The sequence below is a fragment of the Salvelinus fontinalis genome, chromosome 26 (assembly GCF_029448725.1).
Source record: "Salvelinus fontinalis isolate EN_2023a chromosome 26, ASM2944872v1, whole genome shotgun sequence".
Taxonomy (NCBI): domain Eukaryota; kingdom Metazoa; phylum Chordata; class Actinopteri; order Salmoniformes; family Salmonidae; genus Salvelinus; species Salvelinus fontinalis.
The window spans coordinates 38,294,805-38,307,169 of record NC_074690.1 but is presented as its reverse complement, the minus strand read 5'-3'; the positions used below and the strand labels follow the sequence as shown (position 1 = coordinate 38,307,169).

The 12,365-nt window shown below is 45.3% G+C and overlaps 1 protein-coding gene across 3 annotated transcripts; it reads left to right on the top strand.

Annotated features, from left to right (window-relative positions):
- Nucleotides 1-367: 367 nt before the first annotated feature.
- On the top strand, nucleotides 368-8,202 carry LOC129824282 (ETS-related transcription factor Elf-1-like). 3 transcript variants are annotated; one of them, XM_055883821.1, is made up of 8 exons: nucleotides 368-505; nucleotides 1,603-2,204; nucleotides 2,511-2,631; nucleotides 4,615-4,725; nucleotides 5,010-5,165; nucleotides 5,373-5,441; nucleotides 5,556-5,748; nucleotides 5,857-8,202. In XM_055883821.1, exons 2-8 carry the CDS (start codon nucleotides 2,133-2,135, stop codon nucleotides 6,488-6,490), a joined length of 1,356 nt encoding a protein of 451 aa, XP_055739796.1. In that variant the 5' UTR covers nucleotides 368-505; nucleotides 1,603-2,132; the 3' UTR covers nucleotides 6,491-8,202. The 3 variants fall into 3 exon arrangements, with proteins under 3 accessions (XP_055739796.1, XP_055739797.1, XP_055739798.1); XM_055883822.1 differs by lacking the exon at nucleotides 368-505 and adding an exon at nucleotides 1,320-1,449; XM_055883823.1 differs by lacking the exons at nucleotides 368-505; nucleotides 1,603-2,204; nucleotides 2,511-2,631 and adding an exon at nucleotides 3,240-4,059.
- Nucleotides 8,203-12,365: the final 4,163 nt, after the last annotated feature.

Here is a 12,365-nt window from a genome sequence, read left to right as displayed (position 1 = left end):
GGCATTCAAAATGAATAGGCATATGACTATAGCATGCATGTCTGCCCTGTGAGCAGCTCTTTGTCTCTCTAGGGAAGTCTCCTCTCTCTTTCTTTCTCTAAAGGGTTAAGGGTAGAGTGGGAGGAGATCAGGTAAACGCAGGTGTGTAGCATAACAACTGTCGTCATGGTGCCTGTCACCGAGCTTGCTTACCTACTGCAACCTGACACCTGAGAGAGAGAGAGAGAGAGAGAGAGAGCGAGAGAGAGAGAGAGAGGGAGAGAGAGATAGATAGATAGATAGATAGATAGATAGATAGATAGATAGATAGATAGATAGATAGATAGATAGATAGATAGATCGAGAGAGAGAGAAAGCGAGAGAGGGAAAAAGAGAGGGAAAGAGGGACAGAGGGAGGGAGAAAGAGAGGAGGGAGCAAGGGGACATGGTAGACCAGCAACGGCAGAAACAGGATTTTCTGGTGCTAACAGCAGTCAGTAACTGCCGCCTGAAGAGAAGAGGACAGGTGAGTAAACGAGTGGAGAAAATGTGTGAGTGACTGAGTGAGTGAACAAATAGGGAGGTGAATGAGCGGAGGAGAGCGAGAAAGAAACCAGAGGCATACAGGAATGTGTGTGTGTGATCCTATCTAGCTGACACCATGGACAATGCCTGGCGTGAATGCAGAGAGGACAGGCCAGGGCTGGGTTATGGTTGGGGGTTGTGTCTTTCAGACACAGTGATGATGGTTGTATAAGCAAATTTCTGTGAACAACAGACAAAGTATATTTAATCTAATGTAACCTAATGATGTAGGAGTCACAGTCAATCATTACCTAGCCCCTTTTGTGATTCCCCCACCCTTCTCTCTGTAGCAATCTAACCCTGTGTGTCTGTCTGTTAGTTCTGTGCTTATCTCTCATAGGAGCTATTCCAAACACATTCCTGGCATACCAAACCAGAGGAAAAACACAATATCTTGAAATGAGGAGTTTCCTTTCACAGACACACGACACAGACAGACCCTAACGCAGATGCCCATTGTGTGACCTGAGCATTAGGACCTCTGAGCAGACACAGCTGCTCGTTTTTGCCTCCCCTACCTCCCTTCCACACATACAGTACACTCATATAACACACACTCATGACTCACTCCGGAAGCTTCTTTCCTGTTGCTGGTTTGGCTTCTTTAGAAGGGGAGATGAGATGAGAGAGAGAGAGAGAGAGAGAGAGAGAGAGAGAGAGAGAGAGAGAGAGAGAGAGAGAGAGAGAGAGAGAAAATAAGACAGAACAGAATAAAGAACATGATAAGAGGAAGGAATATAAATAGTTGCTGGTTGTAAGAGGCCTTGGCTCAGCTTGGCAGACATTGTTTTTGCCCTGGGTCTTCCTAACAGACTGTTGTTCTACCAGCAGAGTTTAGAGAGCCCTGATCATGTGATTCTGTTCATTGTCTGCACTTTGCTCAAGGTGTGTGTTTGATCAGAAAGAGTGTGGCACATGTAGAGTACATGTAGAGTTATCATGCCCTGAAGAACCTTCTCTAATGTAATTTATATATTTTTCTATTTCTGCCCCCCCCCCCCATACCCCCACCACTCTGTCTCTGTTCCCTTTTCTCAGGGTAAGACCACAGGACCGTTGGACCTACACTTCCTCATCGAGAGTAGAAACCGTGAAGAAGAGAAAACAAGTAACTATGCTCTTGTTCAGCATTTCATCTACGGACCGTCTACTGAGGAGGCCTGCAGGATTTTATCGCAACAATTTTACCAAGTAGCCAAGCCAAGCCAACACTCACTCTTCTGAGAGGTCTAGCCACTGCGCTGGAGTGAGCAACTAGTTAGCTAGCCAGCTATTTAATTTAGCCAGTTTAGTCACTGTGCTGTTATTCAGCCATGCGGTTGAAGGTCACTCATCCTCAGAAGGACCTGTGAAAGGCCACGGACACAGAAAAGAACGGGGGGAAGCTTTGGATACAACTTACTCTGCTCTGGAACTTATGAAACACAGAACCTGTGATTTGACACTTATAACTCATATCCGGTGCTCTGGGACCTAAAAACTTAGAGCGCGTGGTGTGAAACTGTTGGATATCTAACGTGGAATGCTAGGATGAAGACATCGTAGAGCTGCCATCAGAGACTTCTGCGATGTCTGCCATGCTGCAGCAGACGGAACTCATCTTTGAGTATGCCAGCGACCGCGTGAATAATGGACTACAGGTGGGAACGACCGTGTGTGCGTGCATGAGTGTGTGTGTGTGCACGCCAACAGATAAAGCATCAATGCCTCCTCCGGAATCATGCGTCAATGTAGAACCACTTGGGGAATCAAATATCAAAGTGCAGACGAGCTGTATTGAATGCAGAGGTAGAGTCAAGACATACAGTAGCCAAGGATGACATGGTGATGACGTCAGCCATAGTTATTGAAGCATCCACGAATTTATATGCCCATAAAGCGTTGGATAGAATGAATTAGAACGGAATTAAAGTGAATGACAGATCATTTGTCCCTCTGTGTTGCAGCTGGATGAGCACTTGGCCTCTCCTGCAGTGATAGTGGAGCAGGTCCCACACTCCCACCTGCTCTCCTACTCAGGCCTGGCCTGTGAGCAGACACACACAGACGACCGCCTGCTAACAACGGGTAACAACACATGCACACACTTACCCTGTTCTCATGAAGGGAAAGGGAAGGGCTGGGATTGAGCTGCTGGGCTTTCTTGGCATCATCAACAGCACCTGCAGAGACAGAAACAGGCACAGAGGACTTAACATCGTTTTGTAGTACTTTAGGAGGTCTATGTTCAGGTAAGGGGTCTGGCATTTTAGGATGTGGGTTTAGGCTCCACGGCTTCATTCAGCTCCTGAGAGAAACTGTCAGTGTAAAGCAGGAGGGTAATATGCACATAAGTACCGGTGCTGGGCAAAAATAAATAGCTGATGAAGACATTGTACAGTCAGTACATTCAGTGTGATGTATGGAAGGTGGTTAGCCAGTTAGCTAACTAGCTAGCTATGGTAGATAGTTTAGCTACCACACTACAAACAGATCGCTATGAAGCTAGTTGCTGTGTTTATAGCACCTGTATCACTACTGGAATTTAACAACAGAGCAGTTTCAAATCAAAATAGTTTAACCTAACTTAACCTCTATGGGATCTGTGCCCCCCCCCCCCCCCCCCCCCCCCCCCCCCCCCACAGGATGGTTGAGCTAACGTAGGCTAATGTGATTAGCATGAGGTTGTAAGTAACAAGAACATTTACCAGGACATAGACATATCTGGTATGGGCAGAAAGCATAAATTCTTGTTAATCTAACTGCATTGTCCAATTTTTGATAGCTATTTAATTTGATTTATTACATTATACCAAGCTATTGTTTGAGGAGAGTGCACAATTATGAACTTGAAAATGTATTAATTAACCAATTAGGCACATTTGGGCAGTCTTGATACAACATTTTGAACAGATATGCAATGGTTCATTGGATCAGTCTAAAACTTTGCACATACACTGCTTCCATCTAGTGGCCAAAATCTAAATTGCACCTGGGCTGGAATAATACATTATGGCCTTTCTCTTGCATTTCAAAGATGATGGTAAACAAAATAATGTTTTTTCATTGTATTATCTTTTACCGGATCTAATGTGTTATATTCTCCTGTATAAATTTCACATTTCCACAAACTTCAAAGTGTTTCTTTTCAAATAGTATCAAGAATATGCATATCCTTTCTTCAGGTCCTGAGCTACAGGCAGTTATATTTGGGTATGTCATTTTATGTGAAGATTGGGGGGGGGTCCGATCCTTGTTTCTAACAAAGCACAAATAAATACCCTAGCTAGCTAACTCTACTCATGTTGATGAGGGGACTGTAAACTGTCTGTGCACATGCGTACTGTGGCCATCGCATTTGGCCCAATCAGAGAAGTTCTCAAATCCAGGAAGTGAAACAAAACACGTCTTCTTGTGGCTGCTGCAGTTTTGTTAAAGTTGATTATCATGTAGCTCTCTGCAGTGAAACAGTTCGTGGAAGTAATTATTGAATAGCGAGGATCTTAGTCTATGCAAGTACGTTTGTGGCAAATTGGTTTTGTAGCTTCACTTGTCTACTCCTGTAACTGTCTAGCTAGTTAGCTAACCTAAGTTTAAACTACCTAATTTAGCAACTAACAAAGTTCGCTTCTTTTTTATTTTCTACTTTTAGATAGCTCACTGTCAATCGTTTACCGTGGCATGTTACAACATTAGCATCATCTCTGTTTAAGCTAGGATTTGCAAGTTTGCGAATATACAGTTAGACTGTCGTTGTGGAAGAAAGATGGGCTTACTAACAGTGTAGTACAGGGTTTCCCAAACTCTGCACAGTTTTGCACTACACAGCTGATTCAAATAATCAACTAATCATCAAGCTTGGATCATTTTTATCAGATGTGCAGTGTTGTGGCAAAAACGTCCCGTGGACCGAGTTTGGGAAACGCAGGGCCATTAGTTAGCTAGCCGCCTTGTTTATTCCCGCTGTCCCATCACTAGGGGTTGGCCTACAGACAGAGCCATTAGGTCATGTTGACGCATCACACCGTTTCTCTCGATATTGAGCTCCCCTCTATCTATCTATCTATCCAGTGGAGGGCAGTGAGTGTGGAGATGAGGAAACCATGGAAACACTGGTGGCAGCTGAGAATCTCCTCAACATGGACTCCCCCGACTCCCTCTCTCTGGACCAACAGCACTACAGTGAGACACACACACACACACAGCTAGTCTCAGCTAGTAGCTCAGTGAGTAACTTGTCTTGACTCGGTCTTTGCGTGAACTTCTCAGATGTCGATGAACGTTTAGCTTGTTGTCTACCATCACCATGTTTCTTGTCTAGGGCAAACAAACATCCATATTTCTGCACTGATTTGGAGCAGATGTATACATCCTGTAATCAAATTGACCTAATCTAATGGTCTCCTTGTAGACCCATTCATTACGCTGTAAGCCCTAACAGTCTGTGTTTGTCTCCTCCCCTCTAGCCCAGCTGTACGTTCCCTCCCTGGGTGACGTCATCACATCGCCCGTTACCCACCAGTTGATGGTGTCAGTAGAGGACATTGTGGGAGCTCTGAGCCAGCCCCAGTGGGTCACGCTGCAGAGGGAGACGGTTGCCGAGCAACCAAAGAAGAAGAGAGGTCAGACTGTAATTTTACTTATGTCATTATCTGGCCATGTTTTCAAACTATAAATTGTAATCATAACCTTAGCTCATATGTCTGCTCATCAGTTCTGACATTATTACTTATTTTGTGCTTTCTCACATTTCCATTTATGGACTGCTGTAATTTACAATGTCAATTATGTCATTGTCACAGTAAAATAAAAACTCTTATGTGTTTCAGGTAAGAAATCCAAAAGGCCTGAATCTCCCACACCGGACATCACATTCAAGAGGGGAAAATACAGCAAAGGTACACACACACACACACACACACACACACACACACACACACACACACACACACACACACACACACACACACAGAGAGAGAACAGAACACTCAATCTCACCTCTCGTGTTTCAGGTAACACTCTGTATCTGTGGCAGTTCCTGATTGAGCTTCTTCAAGACCGTCAGGCCTGTCCCCGCTATATCAAATGGACCAATCGGCATGCAGGGATCTTTAAGCTGGTCAACTCTAAGGCTGTGGCCCGACTCTGGGGAAAACACAAAAACAAACCAGACATGAACTATGAGACCATGGGCCGAGCTCTCAGGTACGCTGTAGTTAACTTACATATTATTATTAATTTGAACAAAACTTAACTTTCTTTCTGTGGCCCTGCAGGTGTGTATCAAAGCTGACCTATCTCTGCCCCTAACAGGTACTACTACCAGCGTGGGATCCTGAACAAGGTGGAGGGCCAGAGGCTGGTGTACCAGTTTGCTTCCCTGCCCAAGGACATGGTCTTCATCAGTGGTGATGAAGACCAGGAGGACCAAGGCAATCATGAGGATGATGAAGACGTTCCAGAGGAAAGCCCGCCCTCCAGCGACCAATCCCTGGACGATTTAGCGTCCTACGAGCATTCTTTCCCTCCTCCTCCCCCCTCCTCTAGACCAGGTTACCAAAGGTCCAGACAGACCAGCAGTAGTCCGGCAACAGCCCAGCGGCACCAACCCGGCCCACAATCCGAGTCCCGATCCCCAGCCCAGCGCAGAACAGTTCTTCGACCACTGGGAGGCAGTCTGATCCAGCAGCAGCACCTGCCTATAGTCTCAGCTGAGATGCTGCGCACCCTGCAGAACGTGCAGTCTCTGCAGCCCGGTCAGCACGGGTCGGTCTTCAGAACCGCTCAGCTGCTGGGGAGTATGTGTGAGAGACAGGCTGCTACTGCAGAACAGACCACCAGTCAGATAGTGACTCTGCAGTTACAACCCGTGACCTGCCCTGTCAAGCAGGGGAAGCTGGAGGTTGAGACAGAGGAGGACCTAGACTCAGGACTGACCAGGGAGTAGGATGCCTCGAGACATCTGGTCAGTGTCGGTCGCTGTCATCTCCTCCTAGTCAAGACGACTACAGAGGACAGTGATTGAAAAGGGAGACCTCTGAGAACGATGATGGACAGATGTGATGTAAATTTGATATATTTTACAGATGTGACAGATCTGAATAGTCTTTGTCTCGCACTCTTACATTCCCTTATGCACCAGAGCCATTTTTACAGAGAGTTAACCAAACGGACTTCCATGTTGGCACCAAACACTCCATGACGATAACATTCTAATAGGCATTCTAAGTAGAATGTCATTGTCTTGGAACTCTTGGTACCAACATGGTGGCCATTCGAATTCTCCACCAAAGACGATAGACGTGCACCGGAATCTACAGCCACTCTGCAGAACATCCTGCGCTACTCTCTCTGTTTGCACTACAGTGGAGCTTGCACACTGTGCTTTTTTTCTCTCTATTTTCTTTCCTCTGCCATGATCAAAGCTTTGCACGAATGTTAACTCTTCATGTGCCATTTATTTGTCCCCACTCTTACTCTCGCCCACCAAAGTGCCTAAAATCTTCAAACAATTCTGTTCCAGCTTTCACGAAAGACAGCCTTGATCTGTAGCACGCTAGCTACTGCATATTGCGCCTAAACATTGTTTTATGTCTGTGGCATTTGATGATCTTCAACGCAAACACACACTCACGCTGTCACACACAACAGTAGAAGACACACCATCAGTGCTTGTGGTAAACGTGTTGTAGCTGATCTGTTCAGGGGATACATTCCATAGAGATTATTATGACTGTTAACTTTCCAATGACGGCTACAGGCTTTACATTCATGTTTTCAGAAAAGAATACAAATCCAAATCAAAAAGGATTTTCTGTGTAATCTTTGCAGCAGTACTGTTGGCTTTGAGATTAAGAAGCATTAATGTTGACAGGGTGCATGATAACTTCTCTCTGGCTTTTTGGAGACTGTGAAAGTACTTCTGCCAGAGTCAGTAATGTTCTATTGACACTGATCTAAAGTCAGTTTTGTGGTGTTCCCTGGTTATTATTTGGTGATTGTGAACTGATCCTAGATTTGCCCCTATGGGCAACTTCTACCCAGTGCCCTTCTGGCAGACAGTCCTGTTAGCATTCCAGATATGAATTCCTGATATGCTGTAGTAGCTATGACTGTGCTTTCTTGGACCATATGTCTTTATTTTTTTGTTATAGTGTGTGTGTGTGTGTGTATATATTTTGTTTTTCCGTCAGTTGTCTCAGGTTTGTATGCGTTTTTATTTCTGCACACAGTATATATGGTCCCAGTTCCCAAACGTTCTAACTCATCTGTAAAGAGGGAAGATGATGTTGCTCTTTTGGCCTAGACTCTGATCTATAGTTAGTTTTGCTGTTCCTACGAGGATCCTCTATCTAATACCTTGCAAAGCCGTAAGACCTTGGCTCCTAATAAAAAGCAGATTGTTCATATGCAATCTTTTCCTTTGATAATATTGCCTCGTGCTTCTCTGATTTATCTGGAAGGCTTTGATATATTTGTTATTGTTATATTGTGTGAAGAAACTTGGTTAAAATGTAATTGTGGAAATGCTGTACCAGGCTTTTATACTATCAATCAATTTATTGATGTTCATTCTGACGTTTTCATGCAATGTATTATACAGAAGTAGTTGATAAAAGAGGAATTATTGTTTTCATGAAATAAAGTTTTAATTTTAAATGAATCCTGGTAGTTTTTTGGCAAACCTTAAATGTTCCTCACCCGCACAAAATTCCCTGTGTCTGTGACGCCTACCGTTTGGTGCGGCGCGAGCACGGTGAAGCTGAGAAGACATTGTCCGTTTGAGTTTTGAAGCAGAGTCTTTACCTGATAGTCATGTTACCCAGTGAAAGTGTTTGTGCTGAACCCACTAAGGCGTTTCGGATGCCAAGCTTCTGGTCATGTTGCTGCAGTTTGTTGGAGGGAAGTTCCGAGAAGTGTGCAGGATGGCATGGGACAAAGGACTGTGTAGTATGGATGGAAAAACACTGTGTGTCAATTGTGGGGGTGCCCATGTTGCTGGGGATCAGAAGTGCCCAGTGCAAGCGAGACCGCTTGAGGTTGCCAGGGTCGGAGTAGAACAGAAGGTGTGGTATGCTGAGGCAGTGAAGAGAGTAGAGGATGATGAGTCAGGTGTGAGTAATAGGCCTATGCTAATATTATGAATTTGTGCTTCAGTAAGGTTGACTTGTTAGCATTCATTGCCATGGTTATAAACTGTACCGTAGAACTGGAATGTCAATTTATATTTTTGTCATTTAGCAGACACTCTTATCCCGAGCGACTTACAGTTAGTGGGACTCTGCTGTCCTATCTTCAGGGGGAAGCTGGGCAGGGACACTGCTGTCCTATGTTCAGGGGGAAGCTGGGCAGGGACACTGCTGTCCTATCTTCAGGGGGAAGCTGGGCAGGGACACTGCTGTCCTATCTTCAGGGGGATGCTGGTTCCACCATTGGGGTGCCGGGACAGAAAATAGATGTGGTGGCAGCTGCAGATAAGCATTTGGGTGTATGAGGTTTTACTGCAGAGTTACAAGGTGTGTTGAACAAAAGGGTCCTGTCCTCACAGGCCATCAGCCTGGTGAAGGATCAGTTAGGGTCTAAATCAAATCAAATAGTTTTGGTCACATGCACATAAACTCAGCAAAAAAAGAAACATCCCTTTTTCAGGACCCTGTCTTTCAAAGATAATTCGTAAAAATCCAAATAACTTCACAGATCTTCATTGTAAAGGGTTTAAACACTGTTTCCCATGCTTGTTCAATGAACCATAAACAATTAATGACCATGCACCTGTGGAACGGTCGTTAAGACACTAACAGCTTACAGACGGTAGGCAATTAAGGTCACAGTTATGAAAATTTAGGACACTAAAGACTGACTCTGAAAAACACCAAAGAAAGATGCCCAGGGTCCCTGCTCATCTGTGTGAATGTGCCTTAGGCATGCTGCAAGGAGGCATGAGGACTGCAGATGTGTCCAGGGCAATAAATTGCAATGTCCGTACTGTGAGACGCCTAAGACAGCGCTACAGGGAGACAGGACGGACAGCTGATCGTCCTCGCAGTGGCAGACCACGTGTAACAACACCTGCACAGGATCGGTACATCCGAACATCACACCTGCGGGACAGGTACAGGATGGCAACAACAACTGCCCGAGTTACACCAGGAACGCACAATCCCTCCATCAGTGCGCAGACTGTTCGCAATAGGCTGAGAGAGGCTGGACTGAGGGCTTGTAGGCCTGTTGTAAGGCAGGTCCTCATCAGACATCACCGGCAACAACGTCACCTATGGGCACAAACCCACCGTCGCTAGACCAGAAAAGACTGGCAAAAAGGGCTCTTCACTGATGAGCAGTGGTTTTGTTTCACCAGGGGTGATGGTCGGATTTGCGTTTATCGTCGAAGGAATGAGCTTTACACCGAGGCCTGTACTCTGGAGCGGGATAGATTTGGAGGTGGAGGGTCCGTCATGATCTGGGGCGGTGTGTCACAGCATCATCAGACTGAGCTTGTTGTCATTGCAGGCAATCTCAACTCTGTGCATTACAGGGAAGACATCCTCCTACCTCATGTGGTACCCTTCCTGCAGGCTCATCCTGATATGGCCAGCATGACAATGCCACCAGCCATACTGCTTGTTCTGTGTGTGATTTCCTGCAAGACAGGAATGTCAGTGTTCTGCCATGGCCAGCAAAGAGCCCGGATCTCAATCCCATTGAGCACGTCTGGGACCTGTTGGACCGGAGGGTGAGGGCTAGGGCCATTCCCCCCAGAAATGTCCGGGAACTTGCAGGTGCCTTGGTGAAAGCAAGAACTGGCATATCTGGTGCAGTCCATGAGGAGGAGATGCACTGCAGTACTTAATACAGCTGGTGGCCAAACCAGATACTGACTGTTACTTTTGATTTTGACCCCCCCTTTGTTCAGGGACACATTATTCAATTTCTGTTAGTCACATGTATGTGGAACTTGCTCAATTTATGTCTCAGTTGTTAAATCTTGTTTTGTTCATACAAATATTTACACATGTTACGTTTGCTGAAAATTAAAGTTGACAGTGAGAGGACGTTTCTTTTTTGCTGAGTTTATTTAGAAGATGTTATTGCGGGTGTAGCGAAATGCTTGTGTTCCTAGCTCAAACAGTGCAGCAGTATCTAATCATTCACAACAATACACAAATCTAAAAGTAAAATAATAGAATTTAGAAATATATAAATATTAGGACGAGCAATGTCATAGTGGCATTGACTGAAATACAGTATAATAGAATACAGTATATACATATGAGATGAGTAAATCAGTATGTAACATTATGAGATGAGTAAAGCAGTATGTAAGCATTATTAAAGTGAATAGTGCTCCATTATTAAAGTGGCCAGTGATTTTATGTCTATATTTATATAGGGCAGCAGCTTCTAATGTGCAGGGTTGAGTAGCTGGGTTGTACCTGGCTAGTGATGGCTATTTAACAGTCTGATGGCCTTGAGATAGAAGCTGTTTTTCAGTCTCTCTGACTTCGCCTTCTGGATGATAGCGGGGTGATCAAGCCGTGGCTCGGGTGGTTGATGTCCTTGATGATCTTTTTGGCCTTCCTGTGACATCGGGTGCTATAGGTGTCCTGGAGGGCAGGCAGTGTGCCCTGGTGATGCGTTGGGCGGACCGTACCACCCTCAGGAGAGCCCTGTGGTTGCGGGCGGTGCAGTTGCCGTACCAGGTGGTGATACATCCCGACAAGATGCTCTCAATTGTGCATCTGTAAAGGTTTCCGAGGGTCTTAGGGGCCAAGCCACATTTCTTCAGCCTCCTACTTGCGCCTACATACTGTACAGACAAGCGCCTACTTCACCACACTGTCTGTGTGGGTGGACCATTTCAGATTGTCAGTGATGTGTACGCCGTGGAATGGGGAATGGGGTGGTGTATATAGGGCTCCCGAGTGGCGCAGCAGTCTAAGGCACTGCATCTTAGTGCTAGATGTGTCATTACGGACCCTGGTTTGATTCCAGACTGTATCACAACTGGCCGTGATTGGGAGTCCCATAGGGTGGCGCACAATTGTCCCAGGGTCGTCCGGATTAGGGTTTGGCCGGGGTAGGCTGTCATTGTAAAATAATAAATAATAAAAAATAATATAGGTGGAAGGGGGTGGTGATTTGTATCTTTATGAAATAGTGGTGTATTGGGTGTAGGGTTAATTTTTTTGGTCCTTTTTCCCTTTCCTTTTTTAAGTTTGTATCACAAAATGTAACGTGATTGACCACACACTACCGCACAATAGGTGGCGGCATGCACAAACAAAATGTGCGAACGCCATTATACCGAAGAAGAAGCAGCAACAGCAACAGCAGCAACTGCGCCTACCCAGCTGACCGTTGACAGGCCCGCACGGCGCATGCCTACTACACTGTGCTCCAATCCACTCACTGCACCACAGATAGAACAATGAGACAGATATTTCACTGGATGTTTAAATGTGAAGCATCCGCTTTGCCTTTCCACTCACTACCAATATGGTAGTGACAGGAAGCCAGAAGATGGAACGAGATGGATTTTGGTCGACATTCGGCAAATGTTCTCATCGATTAAACATTTGATCTCAATACAGGTTTATGTTCCCAAAACTAGAATATGTTATGAACAGAGTGGATTAAGTTTAGCAAACTTTACCCTTTGCAAAAGTTTTTAAAAATCGCGTTGTTTAGGAGTGCAATGGGGAATAGTTATTGCACACGCGCGCTTCACATAGGTTGTGTTCCCTAACGGAAATATGCAGATGATGCTAGAACGCACCAATAGGATCTCGCTCGTTCGTGCTTGGCTCTGCCCACTTGGGCTC

Excerpts from the sequence above, each read along its gene's own strand:
- LOC129824282 (XM_055883821.1), top strand. The coding sequence starts at position 2,133 with ATGTCTGCCATGCTGCAGCAGACGGAACTCATCTTTGAGTATGCCAGC. Across the intron at positions 2,205-2,510 it reads GCGTGAATAATGGACTACAG|CTGGATGAGCACTTGGCCTC; the intron begins GTGGGAACGACC and ends TCTGTGTTGCAG. Across the intron at positions 5,442-5,555 it reads GAGGGGAAAATACAGCAAAG|GTAACACTCTGTATCTGTGG; the intron begins GTACACACACAC and ends CTCGTGTTTCAG.